General features: G+C 39.5%; 2 protein-coding genes across 2 annotated transcripts; both read right to left on the reverse strand.

Annotated features, from left to right (window-relative positions):
• Positions 1–491: 491 nt before the first annotated feature.
• fcer1g (Fc fragment of IgE, high affinity I, receptor for; gamma polypeptide) lies at positions 492–6248 on the reverse strand. Its single transcript, XM_039823554.1, has 5 exons — positions 6034–6248; positions 3157–3248; positions 2550–2597; positions 1704–1727; positions 492–1586 (listed from the first exon to the last, which is right to left on the reverse strand). Exons 1-5 carry the CDS (start codon positions 6098–6100, stop codon positions 1533–1535), a joined length of 285 nt encoding a protein of 94 aa, XP_039679488.1. The 5' UTR covers positions 6101–6248; the 3' UTR covers positions 492–1532.
• Positions 6249–6481: 233 nt separating this feature from the next.
• On the reverse strand, positions 6482–14374 carry ndufs2 (NADH:ubiquinone oxidoreductase core subunit S2). Its single transcript, XM_039823415.1, has 14 exons — positions 14229–14374; positions 13040–13143; positions 11653–11843; positions 11064–11184; positions 10367–10479; positions 9895–9969; positions 9625–9702; positions 9433–9518; positions 9169–9288; positions 8161–8290; positions 7689–7784; positions 7343–7426; positions 6820–6877; positions 6482–6703 (listed from the first exon to the last, which is right to left on the reverse strand). Exons 1-14 carry the CDS (start codon positions 14333–14335, stop codon positions 6666–6668), a joined length of 1401 nt encoding a protein of 466 aa, XP_039679349.1. The 5' UTR covers positions 14336–14374; the 3' UTR covers positions 6482–6665.
• Positions 14375–14632: the final 258 nt, after the last annotated feature.

Genomic DNA, 14632 nt, shown 5'->3' on the forward strand with positions numbered 1-14632 from the left:
AATTTTGATCTGGCCTGAATATCCATTTAGGTTCACAATACATTTTGGCCCGTCTAGTTGTGCGCCGAACCAAAAAGAAGGGAAACAGTTTTTTTCAAACTGCAACCACGCGACACTCAAAGCAGAATTTGGCAGATTTGCCGACTTTGAGACTCAGAAATTCCCACAGAACCAGAGAGGTTGCATATTCGGGCCTGTGATTACATTTTAAAAAATATAATCAGAATGATTGTTTTTGCTTGATTTGCTCATTTCGGTAAATGGCCAAGAAACCTTTTTTTGCTGACTTTTTTTGTGGGCTTTATGTCGACCAAATTGGAAGTGAGAAGGCTATATGAGACATGCAATAATACAAACTATTTTTACTTTTTTGATTAAATACAAGCATGTCAATAAATTGTGAGTTTGGTCCCCCTGCCCTATATAAACCTAATATCGAGGCGACAGGGTAGCCGTGATACACGACTGCAATTCAAAAAGAGACAACGATATTTAATAAGCAAGTTGAACATTTAATAGGTGCTGTGTATGTATAAGAGCTTTATGCATCATACAGGCATTTTCACACACTTTTCTCTGTGGGGTATGGAACACCAAAGACACCATCACTGCCATCCGGTGGTGTGCAGGAAACACTACTCAGTATTTCTGAGGTTTGGAACGCAGCTATTTTTACTATAGTATCTACCATCTTGCACTAAACATCTAACTAGACATCTTTCAAATTGCCTCAAAGAGGAAGTTAAACAGTTTAAAAAACCCACTTCATTTTTTGTTTTATAAGCATTACAATAAAAAAGTGTGTCTGAAGCATTACAGTTTAAAATGTGTTTGCGTGAAAATTAAATATATGCAACAGAACAGTAACAAATAAAATTAAAAATTTAAAAAAAAAACTTACAGCAACAAGGGTAAGCATTTGTGAGATTGCCCATCTTGGGCACAACTTCTTTATTTGTGTGTCGTCCTTCTTAACTTCCCTTAAAAGCAAAAGGGAAATGAAAACTGGTGCACGCAATCTTACATTCTCTCAAAGTCTAATAAGCGAGGTTAGATATGCAATATATAAATAAAATAAAAAGAGGTATTTAACCCTCTGAGGACGAAAGATGCACCGTTGAGTCCAAACAATGTTTGACAAAACTCCTACTCAAAAAGCGATATTACAAAAGTTCATTTCAGACATGTATTTACTACTTTAGTCATATATAACCTAAAGACTTTGGTGAACCCATTTCAAGCACCGAAACAATTCGTACAATACATCATAAGTTAAGGTTTGTTTTCAAAAGAGATTTGAGGAATTTCAAAAAGCCAACAGCAATGTTTCAGCTTTAGCGTCAAATTATCTCTTTACACATTGCTCTGGGAAAATATTTGGACATCACTATACAGAAAGCTGAGTTCGTTCTGAACATTTTTGATATGAAACACATGGGGATCAGCAAATCCCCTTAAAAGGGGGAATGTAAGAAGATGTGTGAAAATACCCTTAGACCTCAGAGGGTTAAAGGAAAAGGTCTGTCTTGGATTCACTTCTTCATGCCAATAGTTTCATAAGTGTCCGCGGCGTGAGGAGTCAAACCCTGGAGGGAAAACAGGAAAATGAGAAATTCAGTCTACCCTATAATTTCCTAATAATTAAGCAATCAGCTGTCTTTATTTTTTTTACTTTATATTACATCACAGCAAACAAAACTCACCGAATAGATGCCTTCTTCAACATTCTGTCAGGGGTAGAATAGAACAATATTAGATTCAGTATGACTCAGAACACACACATTGTGACATTGCCTTTTTTTTCTTGGTAATTGGCTGTAACAGTATGTATGTGAACATAAAGTATGAACCGCCTGAAAGAGGAAGAACGAGCTACGTGAGAAGTGCAAGCCAAAAAGCACAACACACAAGTTCATTTTTTTTTGTGCTTTAAATTAACAGGACAGCTTGAAGAGAGGAAAGGGGGGGTTGACATGCAGCAAAGGGCAACAGGTCGGATTTACCGCGGCCGCTGCCAAGGACGCTCTACTGGGTGAGCTAGTTAGCCCTGCGTGCTGAGAAAGTTACATTTAAACCCAGGAACATGCATGCCTTGATCATGAATGAACCACTAAGAAAGCGGTTTTTAATGGTAATCGTTTTTATTTTTCATTTAAAAATGCCCATCCACCTTGAATTTAGCAGTTAAACAGGGCTATTTAGTCGCAGGTGGCCACCAATGAAAGCATGATAGTGAAAATTAGGCTTTTCATTAGGATGTGATGAGACAGCTGGGTCAGAGCCGTCAGAATACTTTAACAGCTGCCAGTGCTGGGCTGCTGAGATAAAATCAACATGTCGCTGTTCGCCCTACTGAGGTTTACCGGTGAGATTATTTTTGCCTCCAGAGAAGCTCTGCGTCTGGTTTGTTCACTGAAACTCCAGTTTGCGCTGTGGTGAATTGTATTCTCTGCTATAGAGTTTGTTCTAAGCCTTCTGCGTCCATTTTAGACTATGAGCCATTTGTATGTTAGGTACGTGTGTACAGTTTTGTATGTGCGTATTCTTACCTTCTTGCCCTTTGCGTTCTCAGCTGCATATTCCCGAGCATTGAGGATCTGCAGAAGTTTAAAATGAGTGAAAGTTGAAAGATCAACATGCGTGTCAAACTGTAGTTTTACCATCCATTTGTAAAGTAATTTTTATATTGTTTTTGCATTAACTTTTTAACTCTGTTTACTGGCCATACAAATATATTGGTCCATGCTCGTGGTACATGACTTGTCAAAAGTCAAAAGCAAACAAGCTCAGGCTCGTTTAAGTTTTATTTTGGGAGCAAACGATAATTATTCCACAATCAGAAAATCGAAATCGAAGTTGCAATGAGAAAGGTTACACATCTGTGTATGATATTAATGTATTCTAGCAAAAATGTTTTGTCTTTGACACTTTTCCCCCCCCCTTTCTGAATGTGCTTCATTTCGCTGACGACACCCTATTTTACATTAACATTAATCATGTACCGGATTGCTTTTTAATGATACTACAGCTTGTCTTTCGTCAGACAATGACAAATGTAATGTTCATTCCCAATCACAAGGGATTCTGTTTTTGTATAAACATCATTCGTGATATACATTTGATGTTTCTGTAGAGGTGAATATGTAGCATGCAAACCTTGAGTCTACAGTAGAGAGCAGTCAGGATGAGGCCGTACGTAAACAGGATACCATCCAGCACGTAACAGATATGGGAGTCTGAAAGAGCAGCTGAGGAAGCACAGGAAACACTTTAATACCAGCCCTTCTACATACACTATGTTTATCACAAAATAAGTGATTACACTGACATCATCATTACAGATTCATCTCAGAGCCCTTCCTCCTAACTTTTCCTAATTATTGTATAAATATATCCCGTAATGTATCAGTGGAATCATGTAATTTTCTTTGTCATTTACGAAACAGTATTATGTAACGTCGCTGTCGCCATTTCAGATTGTGACACAAACAGCGACAGCAGCCATTACATAAGAAGGCGTACAGAGCAAACCATATGTGTTAAATGGCTGCACAGGGCAGCATATGAAATATGGTGAATTAGAGGATTGATTATTATTTCGTTGAACATACTTGCATTCTGATTGTAGGAGTAGGAGCATGTGGAAGTTGACAAGCTTTTACCCATTGTTTTCCTATTGCTGTCGTTTGAATAATTTTTGTCAACTTTGCTGTACATGCAACCCCATTAGTGATTACTTATTTTAACAGTTAAAAATGTTTATTATACAGTTTTGTTGAATACTAAATTGTGATCGTCAATTACTGTCGAAGACAGCTGAATGACAGACCATTGCTATGGATGCAGTTGTGATCATAGACTCTGGGGGACCATTTTTAAATCAATATTTAGTGTCAAATATTGATTTATTTTTTAGCAAGTGGCCATGTAATAAGAGGGATAATGTAGAGTGATTTTATTAAGGATGTTTTGGTCTTCAGACCATCAGGTAAAAATGATCAAAGTTATAAAATGATCATCCAAATTAACGATTCGGTTGTTTCAAATGGCTTTCAGATATTATTTTGTTATTACATTTGCCATATTCCATCTAATGATTCACTGCTTAAATAGCAACTGTTTTCATAATAACTTAATTTAAAAGTTACTTATCTTTAAACCTTAAAAAGTAACAACACTGACCGACCAGAGCTCTTTTTGCTGTGGGTTAGACTTCCCTTAATTTAAATGAAAAAGATGAGATCATTAAAACTGTGACCGTTTAAACACAAAAAAGTTTGACAGGAAGTCACATTAGTAAATTCAATAATTAAAAGTAAAGTTTAAAAGCCTTTTCAAAAACATAACTTACACACTTAATACATAACGGAACTGACTCAATAGCACATTTAATTAATCATAAGTTATCTTTGTAATGTATCATTTTAACCGACTTATTCTACTTAACTGGAAAGGATTCAGGTGGTTTTTGACCTCATAGTGTTAATACAAACTAATATATGAAACTCTAAAGTTTATGTTCTTGCAATGAGATACAATAACCATTACCAAGACAACCATTCCTTCCTTTAATTTAGTGAAAATGAACCACTTCTCTGAAATCTGTGATCACTGAGATCTGTGTCATTACTTCCCACACATTGCACATGATATTGACGGATATCGTTGGACATATTTGGCATGCTGGTTATGGATGGACAGTTATAGTATAAGTGAAAATGTTGAATTCAGTTTTGAATGCCACTGTTCAGCTGTACAAGTTGTCTTCGCTGGGTGCCAGAGATACGTTGATGTAGATAACACACCACCATCTCTCTTTGGTTTCCGCAATGTTGCAAAGGAAACAGCTTCGTAAGTCCCCTAAAATACAAAATAGCCTGATAACAATTAGCACCACTCATTCTATAGCCGACTTAAGAGCCTTTCCTTCTAGTAAGTGGATTCTCCCGACTCCAGACACCTGCAACTGACTGATGGTGTTGTAAGGATTAACATAGAGGGATTTCTAAAGCGTCTATGTGCAGGTCTATCTTTTTAACTGCTCAGTATACTAAGTGGATAGAGGAAACATGTTTTCAAAAGTAAGGTCTTTCTGACTTTGCCTTATAAACCACAGATACTAGAAGTAGGCCGTAGTCAGTTGTGGTTTGGAATAAATAACTGATATCTCAACATCGTTACACATTGATTGCACCTGTTTGAATTTCTTAATTACACAAGAAAAAAAATGAACCATTCACGGCTTAAACTTAAAATAATCACCCACTTATTTTCTCGATTAATCAATTCATAATTTGGTAAATTCACAATTTGAGTTGTTGTCCAAAACCCCAAATGATTTACTTGACTGATAATAGCCACAGAGAAGAAGCTGATCTCCACATTTGAAAAGCTGGAACCATTTGGCTTTTTTTTGTTTTATTTTTTTTTTATTTAAAAACTACTCAAGTTAAATTATTTAAAAAGTTGCCAATTTTCTCTATTACTTTTACTGTTTTAGCTCAACTGTTAATGTATTCTTTGCCTATTAGATGCCCAATATTAACTGACAGTTCAAGGCTAGATATGCATGTCTATACGGGTGTGTAGAAATGCACTGAAAGTTGTAAAATGGTTAAAGTTTCACTGCAGTTTAACAGATAGCTGTTAAAGCTGTGTATTACATACACATTTTTTATTGTAATAATCCTAAAATGCAGAATATTTGCTGAAAAGTAGCCAGCCTCAGCGGCCCTTTCCACAAGTCACAAGAACCAACACGGTCAACTTCTCTTTTCAAAGGAACTGTAATGTGGGGACTACATTTCTGCTACACTGGGTGGAATTAGGCCAAAAGTAAAAAATTAAAATAAAAGACAACTCACTGCTCTAATTAAACCTATGCCAAAAGTAGTATTTTCATTTTTTACTGATTCATCATCATGTCAACAGACCCTTATATTCACCCTGGTTAACCCATATAAGTCAACAGCACAGCTTGCATTCATGTATTTGAATTAGGTCAGTACATCCCAATTTAATGTCTCAACTCACCAGCTCTCCCAAAACTCATCCACAGAAGAATGGCCATCAGTAACAGGTTCCTGCCCCACACGGCCATGGTAAAACAGGCTCAACACGGACGACTGGGCTCCGCAAAATGGCCAGCACACAGCAAACACGACAACTTGTGGGTGGGTTTTTTTTCTTCCTCTGCGTACTGGTGAACACTTGAATGTTTCATACCTCACTGACAACAGGGGAAGTTGTGGTCTGAGCTCTAAGTCCAATTGTCTCAGATCTCATCAGACCACTCCCCCTTTAACACCAACCAGAGGAAGGGCATCTACACATCGAGGCATTGGTCTCTGCCGTCATCTTTAATACTTTATTTTCAGACGAGTCAAGGAAATGGGGTGTTTGAAAAAGAATTGAGTTTAAAAATCATATAAATCCCTCTAAAATCACCCTAAGGGTGAAATAAATACAACTCACTACTTTGCTGTTTGGTCATAAAATATTTATTAGGTTTATTTGGGCATTGTACATCGCTGATTATAAGCAGAGTCATCTGTCAAAAGCCTCACTACAGCGAATAGTGAACAGGAAGAGAACCTGACGAACAGATGAGCGGAGGAGAAAATGAATTCTCCTCTTCGGGGAACCAACACAAGAGCAGCATCACGTTAACGGTCAACTTCGCCAAACACTATGTCCTGTGTACCTGTCAGAAGAAGAAGAAAAGGCTCAGTACAAAGCTATACAAAGTTCATATTTTTACTGATTACTGAATTATTGCCCTTCTGAAGCGGGATTCTTGAACAATAATAACTTCCTTACCAATAATGGCCACCACATCAGCCAGCATGTGTCCTTTGGACATTTTATCCAGACCGGCCTAGAGGGAAGAAAACATCCATTAATTCAGAATAACTGAAGAACAGCTGACTCTATTCAGGGCAGATAGGCTCTAAGAAAATTGAATATTCATAAGTCATGAGATTATAGCCTGAAGTTAATGCACTAACTACTCTAATAGTTTGTTTATGCAACTTTAAAGACATTTTTAGCCTTGAAGACCAAAATTCAAATGACTACATTAAACAGAAGTTCATGTACCCATGAGCTAAGAGATGAACAGGAAGGGAGAGAGAAAGGTGTGGGGGTGTGTGTGTGTGTGTGTGTGTGTGTGTGTGTGTGTGTGTGTGCGCTTCTGTACGCTTTTAAAAATGGTTCTATAGTACTTTATAAAATCTACTTAATGAACTAAAAGTAGCCTCAAGGACAAGCCGTTAAACGTGCTAAATAAATGATACCCGGTGTGTTTAATATTTCAGTGTGCGGAGAAGTTCTAAGTGCGCACCAAGTGAGTGAATCCAGGAGCTTTGATCTTGCAGCGATAGGGCCTGCTGGAGCCGTCGGATACCAAATAAACACCAAACTCGCCCTGCAAGCGACACATGGGGAGACACACAAATACACTCCAGTAAGCATGTTACATCACAACAAGTCCCTAAGGGCCTACAAAGGCTTCCCAGTTAATTAAGACTCAAAAAACCTTGTGTACTGAGGATCTACAGAGTCGCACACTTTTTGTTTGCCAAGTTAAAAACCTATTAGGTTATTTTACTAATGCGGCGAGTCACAGCAAAATAGCAAAAAAAGGCCAGTTTACACAGAAATATGATGCACGTTGTGAGCGGTCTCACCTTGGGTGCCTCCACAGCTGTGTATGTGGCCCCAGGGGGGACCTGGTAGCCCTCTGTGTACAGTTTGAAGTGGTGGATCAGAGACTCCATGGACGTCTAGGACAAGGAGCACATTGAACATGTCATCTCGGCAGCTGTTTTGAAAATGAGGCAACAAATCGTTCGAGGGAGTTCAATCTGCTCGTGTTGACTGAAATGTAAAAAGGGCAACCTTAAAGGTCCCAACACCGAGGTGAACTAGAGGTGATCTCAAGCCTTGAGGGGCGGCCAAATTAAAGTGCACTTTACAGCAGAATGGACTAATTCCGCAAAGAGAGTAGTGTGAAGTGCGCTGAAATGTAATCAACACACAGAAGTGATAAAGCACAGGGGGAAATCCAGAAAGGAGCAACGTTTTCAAGGTTTGATGGCCTGCAGGCGGAACCAAACCCACAGCATTGGGGGGGGAGGGGGGCATCCGCTCTCAGCTCACCTTCATCTCAGACCTCTTGGGCGGGGCAATCTTGGCATCATCCACCTTAATCTCGCCTTCTGGCATCTTGTTGAGCGCCTGGTGCATGATCCTCAGGGACTGCCTCATCTCCTCCACTCTGCACAGATACCTGGAAAGACACACAGACACACACACACACACACACACACACACACACACACAGACACACACTTCAATGGGCAGTGAACCTACTGCGGTCACTGTTTTATGTACGCTACAAAGACGAAATAAATCAGCTGATTAATGCAACGTTATCCCAACTAACGTTACGGTTCGGAGCCGCGAAGCTGGAAACGTAACACTAATCTACAACAGAAGTCTGTGTCTAATAACATAATTTACACTGATTTAAGTGTTCTTGGATACATAGAGTTTGTTACTAGTGCGTGACATGCATGGCTCTGCATGCACAGCGAACCACCAATCACAATCAATGTTGATCAACAACCAAAGCAGGCCCCGCTAGTCGACCACAACCTGAAATTTAGAGGAAGCAACATGCATGCATTATTAATATCATTGACTTTAATCTGGTTTGATAGTAGATATGAATACAGTGGCGTCATGTGAGTCATCCAGTGTATTATACTGACTAATTTCCCTCTCCAAAATTACTTCAGAACAGTAGTCACAGCTCTCGCTTGCTTTTCGGTTTGTAAAACATTAAAGTTCAAGAAAGGATGGTTTGATGGTTCACATAAGAAAGGTTCCTTTTTCATTTCGTATGTAGATGCACTCCCTTCCAAAAATCACCCCAGTAGTCGAGAAGGATTTATTATTTCCAAATAGAGCCATTTATGTCATCTTGTAAAAATTAGTCTTTTTTTCATATCGCAGGAAAATAAATATTGCAAGGTCAGTTCTTCCCAACATCGTGCAGCTTCACATTTGGTGAAACGAGCCCCTGACTTGACAGAAAAAAGGGACAAGAACATTGAACTAAAGACACGGTTAAATAACATCTACAGCCATTTGCTCATCTCGTACCTGTCATAGCAGTCTCCTTTGCTTCCAATGGGGATGTCGAACTCCACTTCGTCATATTTGTCGTAAGGCTGAGACTTTCTCAGGTCCCACTTGATGCCGGACCCTCGCAGCATCACTCCACTGGTGGAGGGGCGAGGAGAGGGCTGATAAATATCACACTCTATCCACATTTCTGCTAATCAAACTAACGCAAATATTTGTGCATTTCATAAACTGCAACTGACGGGAAGGAAAGAGGTATTTTCACTTTCGTTAGTGGGTTACCTGAAGCCATAGTTCAGGGCATCCTCAGCGGAAATCACCCCGATGTCTACAGTGCGATTCTTCCAGATACGATTGTTGGTTAACATCTGCAGAAGAAAACCAACAGATTCAGTGATAGAGGATAGGTCTTCACCACGTCCTTATCATGTGAAGAGCTTGTGGAGATTTAAAAAAAAGATTATAGGCGTTTACCTCTTCTACTTCATCGATTCTAATGGAGAAATTCTTGCACCACTCATAGATGTCGTCCATCAGGCCGACAGGCAAATCCTGAAACACATCCAAGATCGTTAGCACTTCACTGATCTTTGTTTTAAATCATAATCTGAACGTTGAAGTGATCTACAGGTTATTTGCTTGACACATCTTTGATGTTGCTCTTTGCAGCTGTTGAAATAACACCATTTTTTTTTTTTTTGTTATAAAATAATAACACAGGCATTATTTGATGAGTTCCCCTACCTGATGCACACCACCAGGTCTGACGTATGCAGCGTGCATTCTGGCTCCGGACACTCGCTCATAAAACTCAAACATCTGAGGAGGAAACAAAAGTCACAGTTAAGAGTAAGACTAGGCATCTAATCGGAAATAAAAATCTCCAAACTCTCACGCAACCACTCTATGGTAGGCGACAGATCTAAAAAGGACACTTAACTCAATTTACTATCTGCAGCTAATATCACAGAGTCATGTCTCTTTCTTTGGGTCACAAAGGTTCCGTTTACTCCCATGATTTTTAGTAACTCCATAACTTCTTTTGAGGAACATTAAGGTCATGAATGACACTCGTGCTGTTAATCTTTTTAGGAGTATTCAACGTTAGACTGTTGCTAAGGAACTGTGAGAACTGAGAGAACTGAGAGGTCTGACAACAGCACCTTCCCCAGATAAACTACGCTTTAAAAGCAATCCAGGACAGACAGATTCGGACCTTCTCTCTCTCCTCGAACATCCAGAAGAAGGGGGTCATGGCACCAATGTCGAGGGCGTGCGTGGTGACGCCCATGATGTGGTTAAGGATGCGTGTCATCTCTCCGTACAGAACTGCAAGCACAACGCAGAACACAACCAACCATTCAAAGTTGATGAGTCTATTGACAACCAAATGAATGGATGTAAAGATTTAAAAAAATATCTTTAGGTTTTGGACTGGTTGTTGGACAAGAAGAGCTATTTAAATATCACATTGCATCCTGGTACATTTAAATGGGCATATTTTACTACTTTTTGACAGTGTTTTTAATAATTTTTGGATGACATGGGGGGGGCCAGCTTCACTGCTAATAATTAACAATAAAGTGTGTGAGTGTGGCCGGGTTGGCTAAGTTGGTAGAGCAGGCGCACATATATAGACGTGGCCACGGGTTCGACTCCGACCTGTGGCCCTTTGCTGCATGTCATTCCCCTTCATGTCTTCATCTGTCCTGTGGAATTAAAGGCCTAAAATGCCCCAAAAAATAATCTTTTAAAAAAACAACAATAAAGAGTGTGTCTGTCTGTCTGTCTGTCTGTCTGTCTGTCTGTCTGTCTGTCTGTCTGTCTGTGTGTGTAAGTAACTCTAAGGCATCATTTGACTGAAATATTAAGCATTTGCAGTGTGCAGACACCTAACCATTTGCAGCCTGTACCTCTGATCCACTGTGCACGGGGCGGAGCTTGGATGTTGAGCAGCTTCTCCACAGCCAGAGAGTAGGCCTGCTCGTTACACATCATGGAGACATAATCCAGACGGTCAAAGTAGGGCAGAGCCTGTAACATTAAAAGAAGAGGAAGTCAAAAGTAAAGCATACTCGGTAAGGGACTTCCAAGAATTATGCAACGCATGACACATGATAAAAAGGTCATCCTCATCTCTGATCAAGTCGGTTGATTTCATTTTGTCATTTTCAAGTGAGGCGGTCACTTGCTCTCGCATCGTCTACTTTTTACATAGTAAATCCAGCTCATTCTCCACAGTATGTCGTTGCGTTGAACACAATAAAAAGAGGATTTTTGCAATAAGTTGTGTTGCAATTTACGGTTCGGTTCTTTGAATCCACCACAACTGCCGTTTCTCAGCCTGGTTAAAACCAAGAAGAGCACCCCTGATTCTACACTTCCTGATTTTACAACCTTCAAAAACACGCATACAGTATGAGCTACTCAAACCCCTACCTAATAAATATGAGCTGGAGAATACAGAAACACTATTTACAGATATTGTAAGGGGTTTAGTACCTGCAGGTAGGTCTTGTACTCTATGAGCTTCTCTGTGCCACGGTGAAGCAGGCCGATGTGGGGGTCACACTTCTTGACCGACTCTCCGCTGAGCTCCAGGACCAGACGCAGCACACCGTGAGCCGCAGGATGCTGGGGACCAAAGTTGATGGTCAGGTTGGACACATCCTTCTCTGCAGGAGCATCTTTGTCTGCAAAGAGAAAACCAAACAATACAAGACAAATGAAATCATTAAGTTAAAATAAAAAAATAAATTGGTATTGCTTCTGGGTCTGATTTTCTAATCCAAATAAGAAATAAAAAAGCAAGAATTGCAGCTTTTTTTACAGCCAACAATTGAAACTGATCACATTTTGTGAGGGAAAAAAACTTTCAACTATAAATGTGTAATGCTTATGTGGGCCCTATTCTGGCACCTCAGGCCAGAACCTAAAAAGTAGAGGTCATTTGGAACAATGTAGGTTTAAAGGGAGAGTTCACCCCAAACTCAAAAATACATACTGTTCCTCATACCTGTAGTGATGTTTATCATGGATTGTTTTGGTGTGAGCTGCCCAGTGTTGGAGATATCGGCACATGGACATGACTGCCTTCTCTCCAATATGATGGCAATCGACTTATGGCGTTCAAAGCGCCAGAAAACACATTCGAAAATCTCAACACCAATGTCTCTTCCCCGACACCATGGCCTGGTTACTCAAAATAATCAACACACCTGGTTGTGAGCAGTTTCATGTAGGAACTATAATAGAAAGAAAATGGTTTCAAAAATGTCTATAAAACTGCTCACTAGTCATAAACCAATAGAATATGCTGCCAAATTGCATATACTATATATTCTTTGCAAATTTTGCACTCAACCCATTCATCATTTTTTCTTATGCAACAGTTTCTTTGTATGTATATCTAAATTTTTCAGTATTTATTGTTTATTTTATATTAATGTTTAATATGTTTGTTTGTCAGTCAAGAATCAGTGCACTGTGTATATGTAAACAGTTTTGTCACACAGACACTGAAGTACTGTCTCCATCTTAATAATGTTTGGTGGACTGACTGAACACCAGGGAAAACAGTGGAAATTCAACAGTGGAAAGTCAAGGACTTTATCGCTGCATCCCTTAAAAAGTTTGATATGTTGCATTTCATAAACATATTAGAAGGTTATCAGCTTTCACACTGTCTTGGAAACATTTTCCATTTGCCTTGTTCGTTAAAATAAATGAAGCCTTAAAAATAAGTAGTTAGTAAGGGAACAAGTATCCTTTAAATAGTAGCCCTAACAGTGGAACTGCACGTGTGTGTGTGTGTGTGTGTGTGTGTGTGTGTGTGTGTGTGTGTGTGTGTGTGTGTGTGTGTGTGTGTGTGTGTGTGTGTGTGTGTTACCATTCCATGGGGGCGGGGTCCATTTCTCATTAATGGCAGTGGGGTACATCACTGCCCCGGCAAACTGCTCTGTCCACTCCACATCTGGCTGCCATTGTTTGTGCCTGTGGAAACATTGAAAATATTCTTAACATGAGGTAAGGTTGGGTTAGTAAGCCTTCAGTTCTAAGCCAATGCAGACAATTGAAGAGATGCAACAACAACAACAACAAAAAGCATTAGGTAGGTGCATGAGCCATGTTGACAGTTAACACAGAGGTTTTAGTCTCAATTTGTTTGGCCTGTCATTTCGAAAAAAGGGTGCTGATCTGGGCTACACTGTACTTGCCAACCTGACAACTGACAGGCCTAATCATATTGGCTGATGAGGGAGACACGCAAAGATATGGATCGTGCTAGTTTACCAAAATGGGGTTAATAATGCAAATTGTTGCATCATCAATTCATGGCTACATTTATCAGCATTTATTTATTCATTCATCAGTAGACCTTCAACAGTATCAGGATATGTCAATAACAAACATATATTTCCAAGTCCCCTTGACTTTGGTGCTAGTTACATAATCAACACATTTAGAAATGAAGACCATTTCAGAGACCCTTAAAACTGATTTCAGTAATGGGTACCAGTTTATAAAAGGCATGTTTCCTTTCCTTGTGTGCAGTTTGCATTAACGATAAGGGTCTACATTTTTGCTACAATGGTCCCACACAGACACGGTTTACACTTCAACATTGTTAACCGATCTGTGGTTTAATTTACAGCCCTACAACCCGAAACTGACCAGTTTTGTTTACAATTCTTGTCAAATATGGGCTATACTTTGACCTTGCACAGAGCATAAAAGACACATAACATTAGAACCAGTGTGGTAAACACTGACACGCGTTAGCTAATCAGACAGCTAACCGTGACAGCTTAGGCAGCAGGAACGTTAACCTACACCGCGACGAGGATGACATTGCGATATGACTTACAAGCATGCTTTGTTCAGACGTTTTCCATTTAGAAAAAAAATTTAAACTTCGTATCAGGCGACTCGAATTACTTTGAAGAGAAAAGTCGGCTTATTTAGCATTATGCTAACATTAGCCTCTCAGTGTGCATATTTATGTGGAGCTCCAGCCAAGACGGCTGGCAATACAATGGCCACACGAAGCGTCAGGTGTTGTGTTTTTGTTGTCTTACCTGTTTTGCACGACAGCACAACCAGGGCTCAGCAAATTATTATTTAATATTAATTTCGTTGAAGGACGTCCTAATTTGGTAAGCGACCTCAACACCGTCGCCGCCATCTTGGCTGCTAGACTGGCCAATGACGTAGTTAGTCTCTTCTTTTGTTGTTTTGGAGGTGTATAACGTGTGACTGTGTCTGCCACCTATCGGTATGACGTATCCCCATCTATTTTATACAGTCCATGATCCCCATCCATAAAGCAGCCTACTTGTTATTGTTGTTAATGTGCAGTGTTTTAAGTATATTAAATATACATCAATTATGTATTTAAACGTATATGAAAAGTGTAGGAATAACTTTGTCTGCGCAACGTCATCTTCCCTTTATATCGGGTGGCAGCATGACACACACACAC

This window comes from Perca fluviatilis, chromosome 14 (genome assembly GCF_010015445.1).
Source record: "Perca fluviatilis chromosome 14, GENO_Pfluv_1.0, whole genome shotgun sequence".
Taxonomy (NCBI): domain Eukaryota; kingdom Metazoa; phylum Chordata; class Actinopteri; order Perciformes; family Percidae; genus Perca; species Perca fluviatilis.